This window comes from Triturus cristatus, chromosome 12, assembly GCF_964204655.1.
Source record: "Triturus cristatus chromosome 12, aTriCri1.1, whole genome shotgun sequence".
Lineage (NCBI taxonomy): Eukaryota > Metazoa > Chordata > Amphibia > Caudata > Salamandridae > Triturus > Triturus cristatus.
The window spans coordinates 198,594,685-198,607,812 of record NC_140595.1 but is presented as its reverse complement, the minus strand read 5'-3'; the positions used below and the strand labels follow the sequence as shown (position 1 = coordinate 198,607,812).

General features: G+C 41.8%; 1 protein-coding gene across 7 annotated transcripts in view; it reads left to right on the top strand.

Moving 5' to 3' along the window:
• Positions 1–13,128, top strand: part of IL34 (interleukin 34) — an 851,078-nt gene that overhangs the window by 486,430 nt on the left and 351,520 nt on the right. For 2 of the 7 annotated variants that reach the window (XM_085639842.1, XM_085639841.1), the window contains exon 6: positions 5,697–7,366. The exons of the other annotated variants lie outside the window; for them this stretch is intronic. In XM_085639842.1, coding sequence (XP_085495968.1) covers positions 5,697–5,779 — 83 coding nt within the window. In that variant the 3' untranslated portion in view covers positions 5,780–7,366. Of the gene's footprint in view, positions 1–5,696; positions 7,367–13,128 lie in introns of those variants that run through there. 7 annotated transcript variants of the gene reach the window in all.

The following is a 13,128-nucleotide window of genomic DNA, read 5'->3' as shown; positions in this document are numbered from 1 at the left end:
ACTGGGTCTCCCAAACATCCTGCCCCCTCTCTTTTTTAAAGGCCTGGTTGGTAATACAGTTCCGTTTGGCCCTGAGCATCTCCCAAAAGGGGATTCTCTTTTTCAAATTATGTAGGTGGTGGCTACCTGCATGGAGAATGCTAATGCCAGGAGTACTTTTGCTGTACAGGCTTGTGTGTAACTCATCACCTACAATCTCGACCGAGACATCAAGAAAGTACATGCTAGTGGGATGTATTTTATATGTGAAGGCCAGGTTAAGATTGTTGCATGAAATGTGTGTCAAAAACCTCTCTAGTTCCTGTCTGGGACCCTCCCATATAATGAAGAGGTCATCAATATATCTAGTCCAGAGTGTAAAGTTTCTGGTCCACCTCTCATTTTCTTCCACCCACACATGGCTGGCCTCCCACCAGCTCATGAGAAAACAGGAATATCTCGGAACAAAGCAACTCCCCATCGCTATCCCAACCAGTTGGTGAAACCAATCATCATTGAACACAAAGAAATTTCAAACAGAAAAATAGCATTTCCAATAACATACTGGAATGATCATATATGCATATTGGTCTGTCAGGAAGAAGTATTTACATGCCTGGATCCCCAGGTTGTGGTCAGTGCAGGTGTACAAAGATACCACATCCATGGTTACAAGTAAGTAATGGGATTGCCAAGAGATATCTTTGACGTTGGTCATGAAATCCATACTATCCCTACAGTAAGAGGGTAAGGCCAAAACATATGGGACAATGTAAAAAATCAAGCTTGATGGAAGTTTGCTCAAGAAGACTATTGTTTTCTGTAATATTAGGACTCCCTGGTGGGTTCTATTTATCTTTATGCACCCTCAGTAGCATATAAAAACAAGGAGCCACTGGTTTCTTCTCAAAATTAAACTGGTATTCTTCCATGCTGAGTAACCCCTCCGTCTCTCCATGCTGATAAGAGAGAATGGTATTTGCCTACTGACAAATTATAGGGCTTCATTGACCATGTGTGTGTGTGTGTGCATGTGTGTGTGTTTTAAGAAACTAAAAACAATTCATCGATTTACATAATTACTATTTGAATCAAATAATTACCAATTAATAAATACTTGTTATTCAATTATTAATTTTATTAGCTTCCCACCATTAACCCCTACACACCTAGCAGTCCACACCTCAAATAAACCTAAACAAAATTAGTTTTCCATAATTTACATATTTAAATTCAATACTAATTGTTAATTATTACTTAATCAACTTCCCACCATAGACCTTCACATACCTAGTAGCTCACAACTAAAATATAAGTTAAATAAATAAGTATGCCATAATTTACATATGTAAAATCCAATTACATAATTCATTTGCAAATAATAATTAATAGTTAATTATTATTTAATTAGCTTCCCATCTTTTACCCCTACAAACCTAGGAGCCTGCAACTAAAATAGAAGTGAAATAAATCAGTATTACATACATTACATATTTAAAAATCAATTAAATAATCAGCGTACAATTTATAATCAATTGTTAATTAATTATTACTTAATTTACCCTACATCCTTATAAACCTAACAGACTTCAAATAACATAAAAATAAATCCGTATTACATAATTTACATAATAAATATCAATCATATATTTAAAAAAATGTATTAAACAATTGATAATTAATTAGTATCTAGTTAACTTCCAACCTATCCCCCTACAAACCCAACAACCCACTACAACACTATAATTTACTATTAATAATTGTTTTTTTTAAAAATCACTTCAAATTAAAAGCCATATTTGTAAAACAAATATCATGTTTATAAATAATAGCAACACATACACTTATTATATCAAGTAAAACACATTAAAATAATTATAAAACAATATTTTTAACAGCTATATTATTGAAAACGTTATTAAAAACATTGATGTTCTTTAAAACGATATTACTTACCTCAAAAAAGCTATAATCTCGTCAACGATATTTGTGCATTTGCGTGTCGCAATATTTGATTTCCGATATTTATCTTTTCTGATATTTTAAACTCAATATTTTGTCGTAGCACCCAGTATGCCAGCTTTAGGGAAGTGGTGAAGAAGTTAAGACCACTGACCAGTGGCGGCTCCCCCGCTAAGGTGGAAGAGCGTCGCCCCACTGCTTCAGCTGCAAGCTGAATACAAAAATAAAATGATAATAACGTTTGTTGTTATCATTTTTGTTTTTTGCATTTCGCTTTCAGCTGAAGCCAGGGGGGCAGGACTGGGCTCCCCACTCGTCACAGGGGAAGGAGTGCTGACTGCACCTAAAGTGCGCATGACACTTTGGCCTGCCCTCTCGGGCCGGCCAAAGCGTCATGCGCACTTTGCATATTATCCATCCATTACAACCTGGGTAGAGAACATGCAGAACCTGCCAGTCCCTATCCGAGTGCCTAACCACGCGCTCAGACCAATCACAATGCTACTACGGCAGCGTTGTGAGTGGCCAAAGGATTCTGGCAGGCTAGATGCTTCCTGCCAAGTGGAGAGGAGGACGGAGGATGAAGAGGCGGCAGATGTGGTCAGCGGAGAAAAGGTAAGTGCATTTTTTAAATTATAATTTCCCTCCCTCCGTCCTCCGCCACACCACCCCTGTCCGGTAGCAGCCAATATTGCCACTGACATTGGTGTGTGACAGGAAGAGGGCACTACTTTAATCTAATTACCCAGGTAGTGTGCATGTTCTGCCTCAAACTCTTAGGATCACATCGAGGCGATCATGTTTTGGATTTGAATCACACTGAGGCATTACCTATTCAAACAAATCATTTACCTCCATCGAACCCTTTCTGTGAGCTATGCACATTTCTAGCCTTACTCGAAGCAGTCTTCAATGGCCTCTGTTTACAAAGGATATTTCTGGTACTATTTAATAGTTTTCTCCATCATGTTTAATCCGTCTTAAATATGTTACTGGCTGTGAGGTGTTTATACAGCCTTCTCTATTTCCGTTGTTTTGTTTCTTTCACTCTCTGTATATTTATTTCTCTTTCAGGTTCTTTTGTTTTGTTTTAATCTCCCCATTTCTCTGAATCTCTCTCTTCCTAGATCTTACTGTCTTGGTTTCTTCTGTCTCGTTCCTTGTTGGATAATATTACTTGCCCTCTCTCTCCCTGTCACCCACCATCCCTCTAGGTTTGTTTATGTTCTCCCTCGTTTTCTCTCGGTTTCCTACGCATTACCCTCTATTTTATTCGTTTTACACCCTCCTGTTGTTTCTCCCTGTCTTCTACTCATTTTGTCTGGCAAGGTTGTGTTGTCCCCTCATGTTGTCTCCTTCTCTCTGTGCCCACTCTTTTACATGATCTCTGTCCCTTTCCATCTCATTCTCTGTCTTTCTGCTTCTTTGCTTACATCTTCACTTTCTCTTTATTTGTTTCCCTCGCTTTCTCCTTTAACTCGATCCATTTCAGTTGATCTGGCACTCCTCATTCTTTCTCTCTCTCTCTCTTGATTCTCTATCCTAATTCCCCCATGTACATCATCAGTTGATGTTCTTGTTTCCTCTCCTTCTATTTTTTTCTCCTTGCTGTTTTTTCTCATATCCCTCTAACCATCTCCATTTTTCACTCTCTGTTCTCTATTTCCAACTTACTGATGTTGTCAAAATCCTCTTTCTTGCACAAAGTGGCTAAATATATTCATCTCCAGCCAGTTCTTTGATTCTCCTTCATCCAGCGAATGTAAGTGTAGTATAAACCATGAGCCTTCCACCTGGTCTCAGAATTTGCTGTCCCTTTAATCTTGTAAGATAGAGTTGCAACAAACACGTAAACTTAATTTCTCTAACTATATTTTTATTTCAACCAACCCTCAAAAAGAGATTTATCTAGGCCTAAGGCCATGCCCCGCAGAGGCTTTCTGACCAGTTCTCCCCATTCATCCTCATATGTGTTTTTCATTCTGATGTTTCTGGTGCATTTTCTTCCTCTTTTAATTTTACTTCTCTAGAATAATATAGTGACCAATCGGCCTTCTTTGAGTAGAGGCCAGACTCCTCTCGACACTGTATTTGTTTGCTTCTTAAAACATCTATTAGGTGCTGTTGGTGGTGATCTCTACATTTCAGTGTGGATGGTTCTAGCTGCCTTAAAACATGCTATATTCTTTGCCTTTGTTTATAAAAATCATAATTAGGGCAGAAGATAGCACACATGTTGGATCATTTTTCTCTTCCTATCAGCTACAAAGAGCTTGGACAGTGTGGCCACCCAGCTGGAGGACTAGCAGGAGTTGCATATTGTTTGGATGAATGAGAGGCCTGACTTTGTTCTTCTTGCAGGTCTTTGCATGGTTTATGAGGAGGGCGGTGTTAGTGTTCTGGTCGTGCTGGATCTCTCAGGGCAATTTGACACAGTCGACCATGTCTTTCTGGTGAACAGCCTTCACTCCATTGCACTGGGCAGCTCAGCACTGAGTTAGTTCAGATCATTTTTGTTCAGAAAACGTATGTCTTCATCCTAATATTTTAGCCCTGTTTTTGATCGCTTATGTGTTTAGTCATGTAGCGATCCTTTCTCTCACTGGGCATTTTTAATATATGTGCAAAGAAATTGCCTCACCCTGTCCTTTCATGCGTAGTCTGCTTTTATTTGTTTGCCGACAAGACTAAGATTCCCTTCTGTAAGAATGGGAGCCTTGGTGCAGCTGAAGCTAACTTTCAAGTGTGTAGGGTGGATTTCCAAGAACAGATAGGCAGTCAAAGGCTCGCACTTAACTCCGATACAACTTAACTTCTGCTTTTAAAGAACTCCAAGAGCTGGTTTGGTCCATCTTTCTGGCTCCCGGAACATGGAGACTGGCCAAAGTCTGCCATCATTTTCAAAACCCTGGGATATAAGCTGGATGATGCACTATCTATCCATGTTGTAGTGGTTGTGGTTCTTCCGGCTAATTTTATTAGCTTTAATTATTGCAGAGAATTCTGTCTTGCCTTTCTCCATTCAGTAGACTTTCTTCTGTGCTATCACTTGGTGGATCTGGGTTTGTCTACAGTAAGCCCCTGATTAGTCTCTTTCCAAGGTATTCCCATCCAGTCTTCAAGTGATCTAAAAGACTATAGCTTGGTTAGACACTGGCCTGTGCAGATTACAATTTGCTACACCGCTACCCCATGCTCCCCAATGAGTTCCATTATTCTCGCATACTGGTTATAGATCTATGTGCCCTGCTCATAAAGCCATTTGTGGCAGTATTACACAGTTCCTCGTGAGCAAATACTGCCACTTGTGTTCTCTAAACAGTGGTCGACTGCAGTCGATAGACTACTCATTATTCTAGAGTGCATGGTTGGCCCTGCTTTCTCTTTCTTGTCTTAATGTCTTGGAATAATCTTTCATTCATTTTCATTTAACTTTTGAGCACCCATGATTCAGCAAGTAATTGGGTGTATTGAGTACTATTCAAAAGTTAAACATAACACTCACTTTGAATGTCCTGTACCCATTGCTTTCTTTTCATCTGATTGTCTTCCTCCTGCAATTAATTCATTTTCTCATTCTCTCTCTCACTCATTCCCCTTCCCTTTTTCTCCTTCTTTACTCTCATCCAATTATCTTCTCTCATTAAGCCTCTTTCACTCACTTGTACTCCTCATTTGCAATATCCCTGTCCTCTCTTTCTTCTTTTGCTCTCTCCACCAGGCTCACTCAATTTTCTTTCTTTGGCCTCTTTCAGGTAATTTTAAGAATGCCGGTTCACTTCGGAGTTCGTTGATGCCAACTATGTCAAAATCATCTTCCACTCCAGTCCCAATTTAAAATACTACTGCTTCTGGTGCTCCAATACTCCAACATCTCCATATTTTCCATAGGATTTTACCAGAACTGGCTCAAAGACAAACTTCTAGATTTTTTGGAGAGCACTAGCTCTTGAAATCAAAAAAACTAGAGAAGACGGCAGTTGCAACTTAATCTTTCATTTTTACTTTAAGCTGCTTTAACTTTGGTATTTGTATACACTCTTGGTGAAGATAGCATTGCTAAACAGAACCGTCCAGATGTCAGACGTATACTCTTATACATCATTGCCAACCCTGAAAATGTCTGCATTTCAGGGATCAGAAAGTTGCAAGGGCGTATCACAGATGAAGACTCAAGGTTGAGCAACATGAGCCATGTTCTGCAAAAGAGAGCGAGTGGTGGATAAATCACTGAACTAAGCGTTTCATTTGTAAGTAAGATAACTTGCCATGGAGGGGGGTAGAGCAGACCCCTGCCTGCTCAGAAGCAGCCATTCCTACAAGAGTACATCTCTAGATGGTGTTTGACAGACTCCAATTTAAGGCTTTTGTTTCTCTTTTTGGTCCATGAACCATGAACAAGTGGGGAGAAAGAATGAGAACTCCAAACCCACTCTAAGCAGCTTAATACTAAGGAGCTACTGTGCTCAGTCTTAAGAGACACAAAAAGCAAGAACACGTGGACCTCCAAGAGACCTGAAAACATAAGAGTGAGAAATGTGTAAGTCTGAAACCTTGGAGCATGGTCTCACCACCGGCCAGTTTTGATGGCGCCCATTACTTTGCCAGACTTTTACACATCGAAATCAACACTCAACTGGTGCACCATTCTCGTTTTGCCAAAATCGTGAAAACGTAATCATTCTGTTGGTTACCTGGAGTTCATCTTCAACTAAACAAAGAGGAGGTCACATTGGTCTCCTTGAAGGCAGCTTCGATGCATACATCATACAACTGCAGATCACCCTCACCACAGGAACATGCAATTAGTTTGCTTCCACTGTTCCTAACTCCGGCTTGCATGTTTTAAATGAGACACATCCAAGAGTGGCAGCTAAGCACACATATGAAATCTTTCAGTTGATGACCTTTGGACCCCTTCCTGGTGGCTTTGTCCACCTTGGCCGTCCCATTGCACTTAACGTTTGGAGACTGAGAGGTGAGAGTCAATAAGTCTGCACCTTGTTTTTGGAATTCTCTCCATATTGGACAGTTGTTATGAGTTCAAACACTATGTTATGTCCAGCTAATCCAAGTACAAGCTTATTTCCCCCCAAAAAATACAGCTCAGCAGCACTATTGCTTTACCCTTTGCAATGGTGAGTGCAACTCAGACAGTGAGACCTTCTGGAGATTTTGAAACACTCTAGTTTCACAAGGGTTGACGTACAAATAATGTGTATGAGTGTGGTGTGGGTATTTGGGAGTGGGGGCTGGTGGGGGAAGGAAAAAGTAGGTGCTAGTATCTCTGTCAGCCACAATGCAGTTAGGTGTAGCTGAAGGGGTCCTCCTGCTTCGATGGAAAGTGTTTGTAGTACCATTGACATACACTGCAGACTCTGGTAATATCTTATAAACAAAATAAAAGGGAAATGTCCTAAAATATTGCTACTATGAAAAAGTTTTCCAAACTGATTTAACACCTTTTTTTGCCTGAACAAATATGAGGTGTAATTAGCTGCCTTTTCACATAGGAAGAATGACCGTGACAACTCGATCAAAGAAGTGAAAAACTCCAGGAATGCCTCAAAAGCTCCATCTGAGGTAGTGGTATTTTCATAGCACATCTGGGTATTTTATTTTTCCAGCACACAACCCAGCTCAGGTCTCAGATGTCTCCTCTTATGCCTTATCACCTTACCTGCTGGAGGAGCAGAAGAATGGAAGAGGGAAGAAGGGACCTTTCCTTTCAGGTAAGTTCCATGGCTCTTTTGTGAAGGTGCCCTTTTCACCCTTATGTAGGGAGTTAAGGTGGTCTTAGGGCCAACCACACTCCCTGTGTTTGTGGTGCATTTGGGTGAAGAGCTGTGTCAATGCCGAATTTCTGGACTGTCAATGTTGGCTGAATGGTACTGCGCATGAGAATGGTTGCACACACCCACGCTTAGGATTGAAAGCCCGCCCTGTTCCCCACTGAAGGCTAAACCACTTGGGTCTTAGCCAAGTAGTGACAGGAACATTAGTCCTCCTTTGTGGCCCTCACTGTACACCAGAGGAACAGATGGTACCAGAGTTTATGGACACACTGCTGAGATCTAGCAGGGTGAAATGGGATGTTAGGGCTGGATCAATCCTTCTAGGGAATCTAGTTTTGTGCTCTGTTAGGAAGTTGGTCAGCTAGTTGAGATGTTTGTGTTGAGATTCAACTTAGAATCTTCTACATTTTGTAATCTGTTCATTCCATAAATCTTCCCATTTTTTGAGGCAGGTGAAAAAGACCAGACATGTAAAAGTCAAATGTAAGTGTGTCGGAGCATCAAGGCTGGTTACCACAATGGAGAGTGCGGCAGAAGACCCTTTCCAGTTTTTCAGGGCAGAATGTCCCTGGACCTGGCAAGCGACAATGCACCAAGGGCCATAAGAAAAGAACAGTAAGCATGTAGGTCATTCTTAGAGCCACCAACCGAGACGTGTCCAGCATTACCTTTCGGCTTGCCTCTTACCTCGTCTGCAGAAGTCTGAATGTAGTAGTAGTAATACTCTATTACGGTCATAAACAACCTTAAAATTACATACAAATAAAAGACCTTAAAATAAAATAATATCAGAATATAAATAAACAAAAATAGGACAGTCCAGTATACCACATATGAGTAGACACAAAGATAATCAACTTAAAATAACTTGGGCTTCAGAAACAGGTGCAAAAGATGCACAAATCCAAGGCACACTTGGCTGGGGTTACACAATTCAGGCGTTAAAAAGTGTCAAGTGCAACTTTGACGAAGTCCCAAGTCTAAAACTCAACCAACTTGGGTGCACAAAATCCTAATTCGATACTGCGGATTCAGCAGATCTAGCCAACAGCACTTGTATAAATTCATTAACCTTGTGCAAAATTCAAGCATTTGTAAAGTGACATGTGCAACTTTGGCAAAACGATCCCAGGTCCAGCACTCAGTCGACTGGGTATGCAAGATTCATGATTCGATAGTACAAATTCAACAATTCAAGACAGCAGCAGTGATATACAGAAGACAGTCAAAATCATTAGCGCTCTTGCCCTGATGAAAAATAAAACAAAATGTAACATTTGTAAAATAACTAGTAAGGAACACTGTATAACACATACTAAAATGATTCTTGTTGATAGAAATATATTTCCAGCAGATGGTCATAAAGTGAACACCTGATTGATAGTGTCTGTCTTCTTACAGAAACATGCCTGGAAACTTGATATGACCTGATTTTCAACCATCCAATCCTGCAACTGAACTAGTACTCGCATCTAGAATATCTTCTGTGTGTTATCAATAAAGCTGAGTGGCCTATCATTTGCAGGACTGTCTTTTTTTCCCCTTCTTATAAATTGGAACTATAATGGCACCATGCCACGACTCCGGGATCTCCTTCCTGCTAGCTATGGTATCACTAAGCCTATTTAAGTAGGGAACCCAAATGTCTGGCCCTGACTGAGACAGATCCCAAGGTACAATACCAGGGCGGGGCTTTTACTTTTTAAATTAAAGTTCGAATGCACTAAGGCCAGGATTTGATGCCTAAATTCCCTTGGACAAGGCATCACAGGGAACCCATTTCTCATGATGGCTCCTTAGGGAGGGAAAGGGAGGAATGTATTCCTAGTAGTGATCCACAGACCTATACTGTTGCCCCTGTAATATTATGTTCGAGGCATGTGAGTTGTAGATCACATGCTTTGCATAGTCCTGCCATCTAGTGTTGGGTCTGGATGTTTTCAAGTTGTTTTTCTTCGAAGACGTCTTTCCAGTCACAAGGTAAGGTGACTCCTCCTTTTGGTGATAGTGCACATGGGCATCAACTTCATTGTTAGATTGTTTTTTCCTCCACTGGGTTCGGATGTGTATTATTGCGCTCTGGTTCGAAACCATTCTTCGGTTTCCCCTCGGTGCGCAATCCACTCTACCCGCATCGGTATTGTTTCATACGCGTATCTGACTTCTCAGCATATCGTATCAGTTTAAGAACATTTCTATTTCAATTGGAAGACTCGTGGGTGGCCATCGGGCCTAACCGCGTTGGTCCACCTCGCAGTCGATGGAACGGACTCCATTCAAATTTTGTCTTCGTGCCACGCAAAGTATCCGCGCACCGACTTGCACGAAGTGTGCAACTTGTGCTTATCTCTGGAGCACAATGAATAGGACTGTGACGTGTGCAGATCATTTTGATTGAAGCAAACGCTCCGCAATCGTCGGACCCGACGTTGTCAAATGCAAAGCCAGAACATCGAATACACACCGGACATCTTCGGTGAACGATCCGAGAAGAAAGAATTCGATGCACAAGGGGCCGAAGAGAAGCAGGAAGAACCTGTATCTATTCCGAAATCGGACTCCGAGATGGAAGACATACCGCAAGGTCAACGTCCCTTTAGTACCAAACAGCCCTTCCCCGAAGTCCAATTCAGGCCAAATAAAAGACTTTGGCTCCATCTCCGGGCCACTGTCGGCACTGGGAAGATGTTTCTAAAGCCCTGCCTCTCGGCTCGGCACTGAAACACATCGTTAAGCTTTCCGGCTTGGGATTGAGTTGGCCAAAGTCAGGCACTGAGCCGAAACCTTCGGGTTTGAAGCCAAAGACCGCTTCGGAGCCAAAACCCTCGACGCCGAAATCGGAAACAGCTTCAGAAGCCAAATCTTCTGTGCTGAAAAGTCATTCCACCCCGGCACCGAAGTCCTCGGTGCTGAAGCTGAAAAATGCTTCTTCGCAACTGTAGGATCCGATTTTTGACATCCCACCTCCCAAATTGGACCCAAAACAAAAGGAGCATTACATTAATCCTAATACAGGACATCTTCTTACTAAACTGCCTCAGAAGCGCAAACTTGAGTCCGAGGACATACATTAAAGAGGAAGAATGTCGGTAATAACCCATCTCCTCCTCCTCCACCACGTTCCCCTACACATTCACCACATGCTCCAGCATTAGAACATTTACGTATCACACCAACTAACTCTCCACTACCACAGCCTGATGATGATGATGAAGAGGATGGAGATACTCATTTACCTATAGATCCCTGGAAAGACTGCAATACTGATTCACCTACAGACAATGACCCAGACCTTTGTGCTGCAAAACCTTCCCCTCCTGATGACAATGTAGGGTATTTAGAATTACTTGCTAGAGCTGCAGAATATCACTGAGTACAATTACATAAAGAATCCCTAGAGAAAGATTCTTGTTTGAAACTTTGAGTAGTAGACACAGATCTAGTCAGACTCTCCCTATGCTCAAAGGTATGATGAGACAAGCCGATGATATAGTCAAAGACCCTGTTCGTGCTCATATTCTCAGTCCCTGAATAGACAAACAATATAAGTCTGCTCCATCTGATCTGGTCTTTATTAAGGGACAGTTACCATTAGACTCTCTGGTTGTCTCTAATGCCCGTAAATGGGCCAATTCACAAACCTCGGCGATGCCCCCCCTCCGGATAAAGAGTCAAAATTTAGATGCTTCTGGTAAACGAGTAGCTGCCCAGGCAGCGAATCATTGGCGCATTGCCATCACCCAGGCCCTATTAGCCAGGGATGATAGAAAGCATTGGTATGAAATGGAGCAATTGCCACAATATCTCTCAGATGAGCACAAAGCTAAAGCTCAAGACTTAGTACAAGAAGAAAAGCTCATCTCCAATTCCTCTATTAGATGTGCTTTACATGCTGCTGACACCTCAGATCGAGAGATTAACACTAGTGTGTTACTCAGGAGGCACGCCTGGTTAAGGATTTCTGGTTATAAACCTGAAGTCCAACAATCCATCTTAAATACTCAGTTTGATAAAAAGCATCTCTTCGGGCCCGAAGTAGATCAGGTAATGGAGAAAATGAAGAAAGAAACTGAGGTAGCTAAATCAATGAGAGCCCTACAGTCTACTGCAAATTGTGGCTCCTTCCGTCGTTCCTTCTCCCGTGGGGGGTCCAAGACCACATCCTTAGACAATAATGCTGCCTCAAACAAAGGCAACAATCTTCCTCCTCAAGAGGCTTTTTTACAGGAGGAGGATAAAGAGGAAACAATAGCAAAGGTAGTGGCAAGGGTTCCACACCACGTAATTTTCCTTCCCCTAACAAGCAGTGACTTACCTATCCTTTCCTCAGATCATTTAACACCTGTCTGGGGACGTCTTCTACAATTCCTCCCCATTTGACAATCATAACTACAGACAAATGGGTGTTAAGAGTTATCCAGCATGGTTATTGCCTGGAGCTTACCACCAATCCTCCAAACATTCCACCTCGTTCTCACAAAATGTTGCCAGAATATTTACACCTGCTGAAACAGGAAGCCTAGTCTCTCTTGCTAAAAGGAGCCATAGAGCCTGTACCGTTACAATAGCAAGGATCAGGCGTGTCCTCCCTGTATTCTCTAATCCCTAAAAAGGACCGCTCCTTGAGACCTATTCTACACCTCAAAGAATGAAACCACTACATACTTTCAGAACATTTCCACATGGTAACACTTCAACAAGTGCTCCCACTTTTACAATAGGGTGACTGTATGTCTACTCTAGACTTAAAAGACGTATATTTCCATGTTCCAATTTACCCTGCTCATTGCAAACATCTCAGGTTAGCGGTTCAACATTACGAATTCAAATTACTACGGTTTGGAGTCACCACTGCTCCCAGAGTATTTACCAAATGCCTGGCAATAGTCACAGCTCATCTAAGACAGCGCATCCATGTCTTCCCATACTTGGACGACTGGCTCATCAAAGCCAGCACTTACCAAAAGTGTCTCCAACCCACTCAAGCCACAATTTACTTACTACACCAACTAGGGTTTACAGTGAATATGTTGATGTCCCATCTGCAGCCTTCCAGCACACAGACTTATCTGGGAGCTACCATAAACCAGGTCTGGTGGCTCAGTGGACTAATGCATCCACTGAAGGGGCCTGTGTTCAACCTCGTGGTCACAGGTTCAAATCCTGGCGGGTCCACTCAGCCTTTCATCACAAGAAACATCTGTTATTCAGTGCCAAGATACCTACAGGTGAACGTGCGCTTTATAAATACACGTTATGCTATGTTATAAACACTCAAAGAGCTCTAGCCTCTCCCAGCCAGAATTTTCAGTATTCAGTCTCTTCTCACTTAATTTCAGCCCAACCAATCATTATCAGCAAGACTCTTCACGCAACTGCTAGGAATGATGGT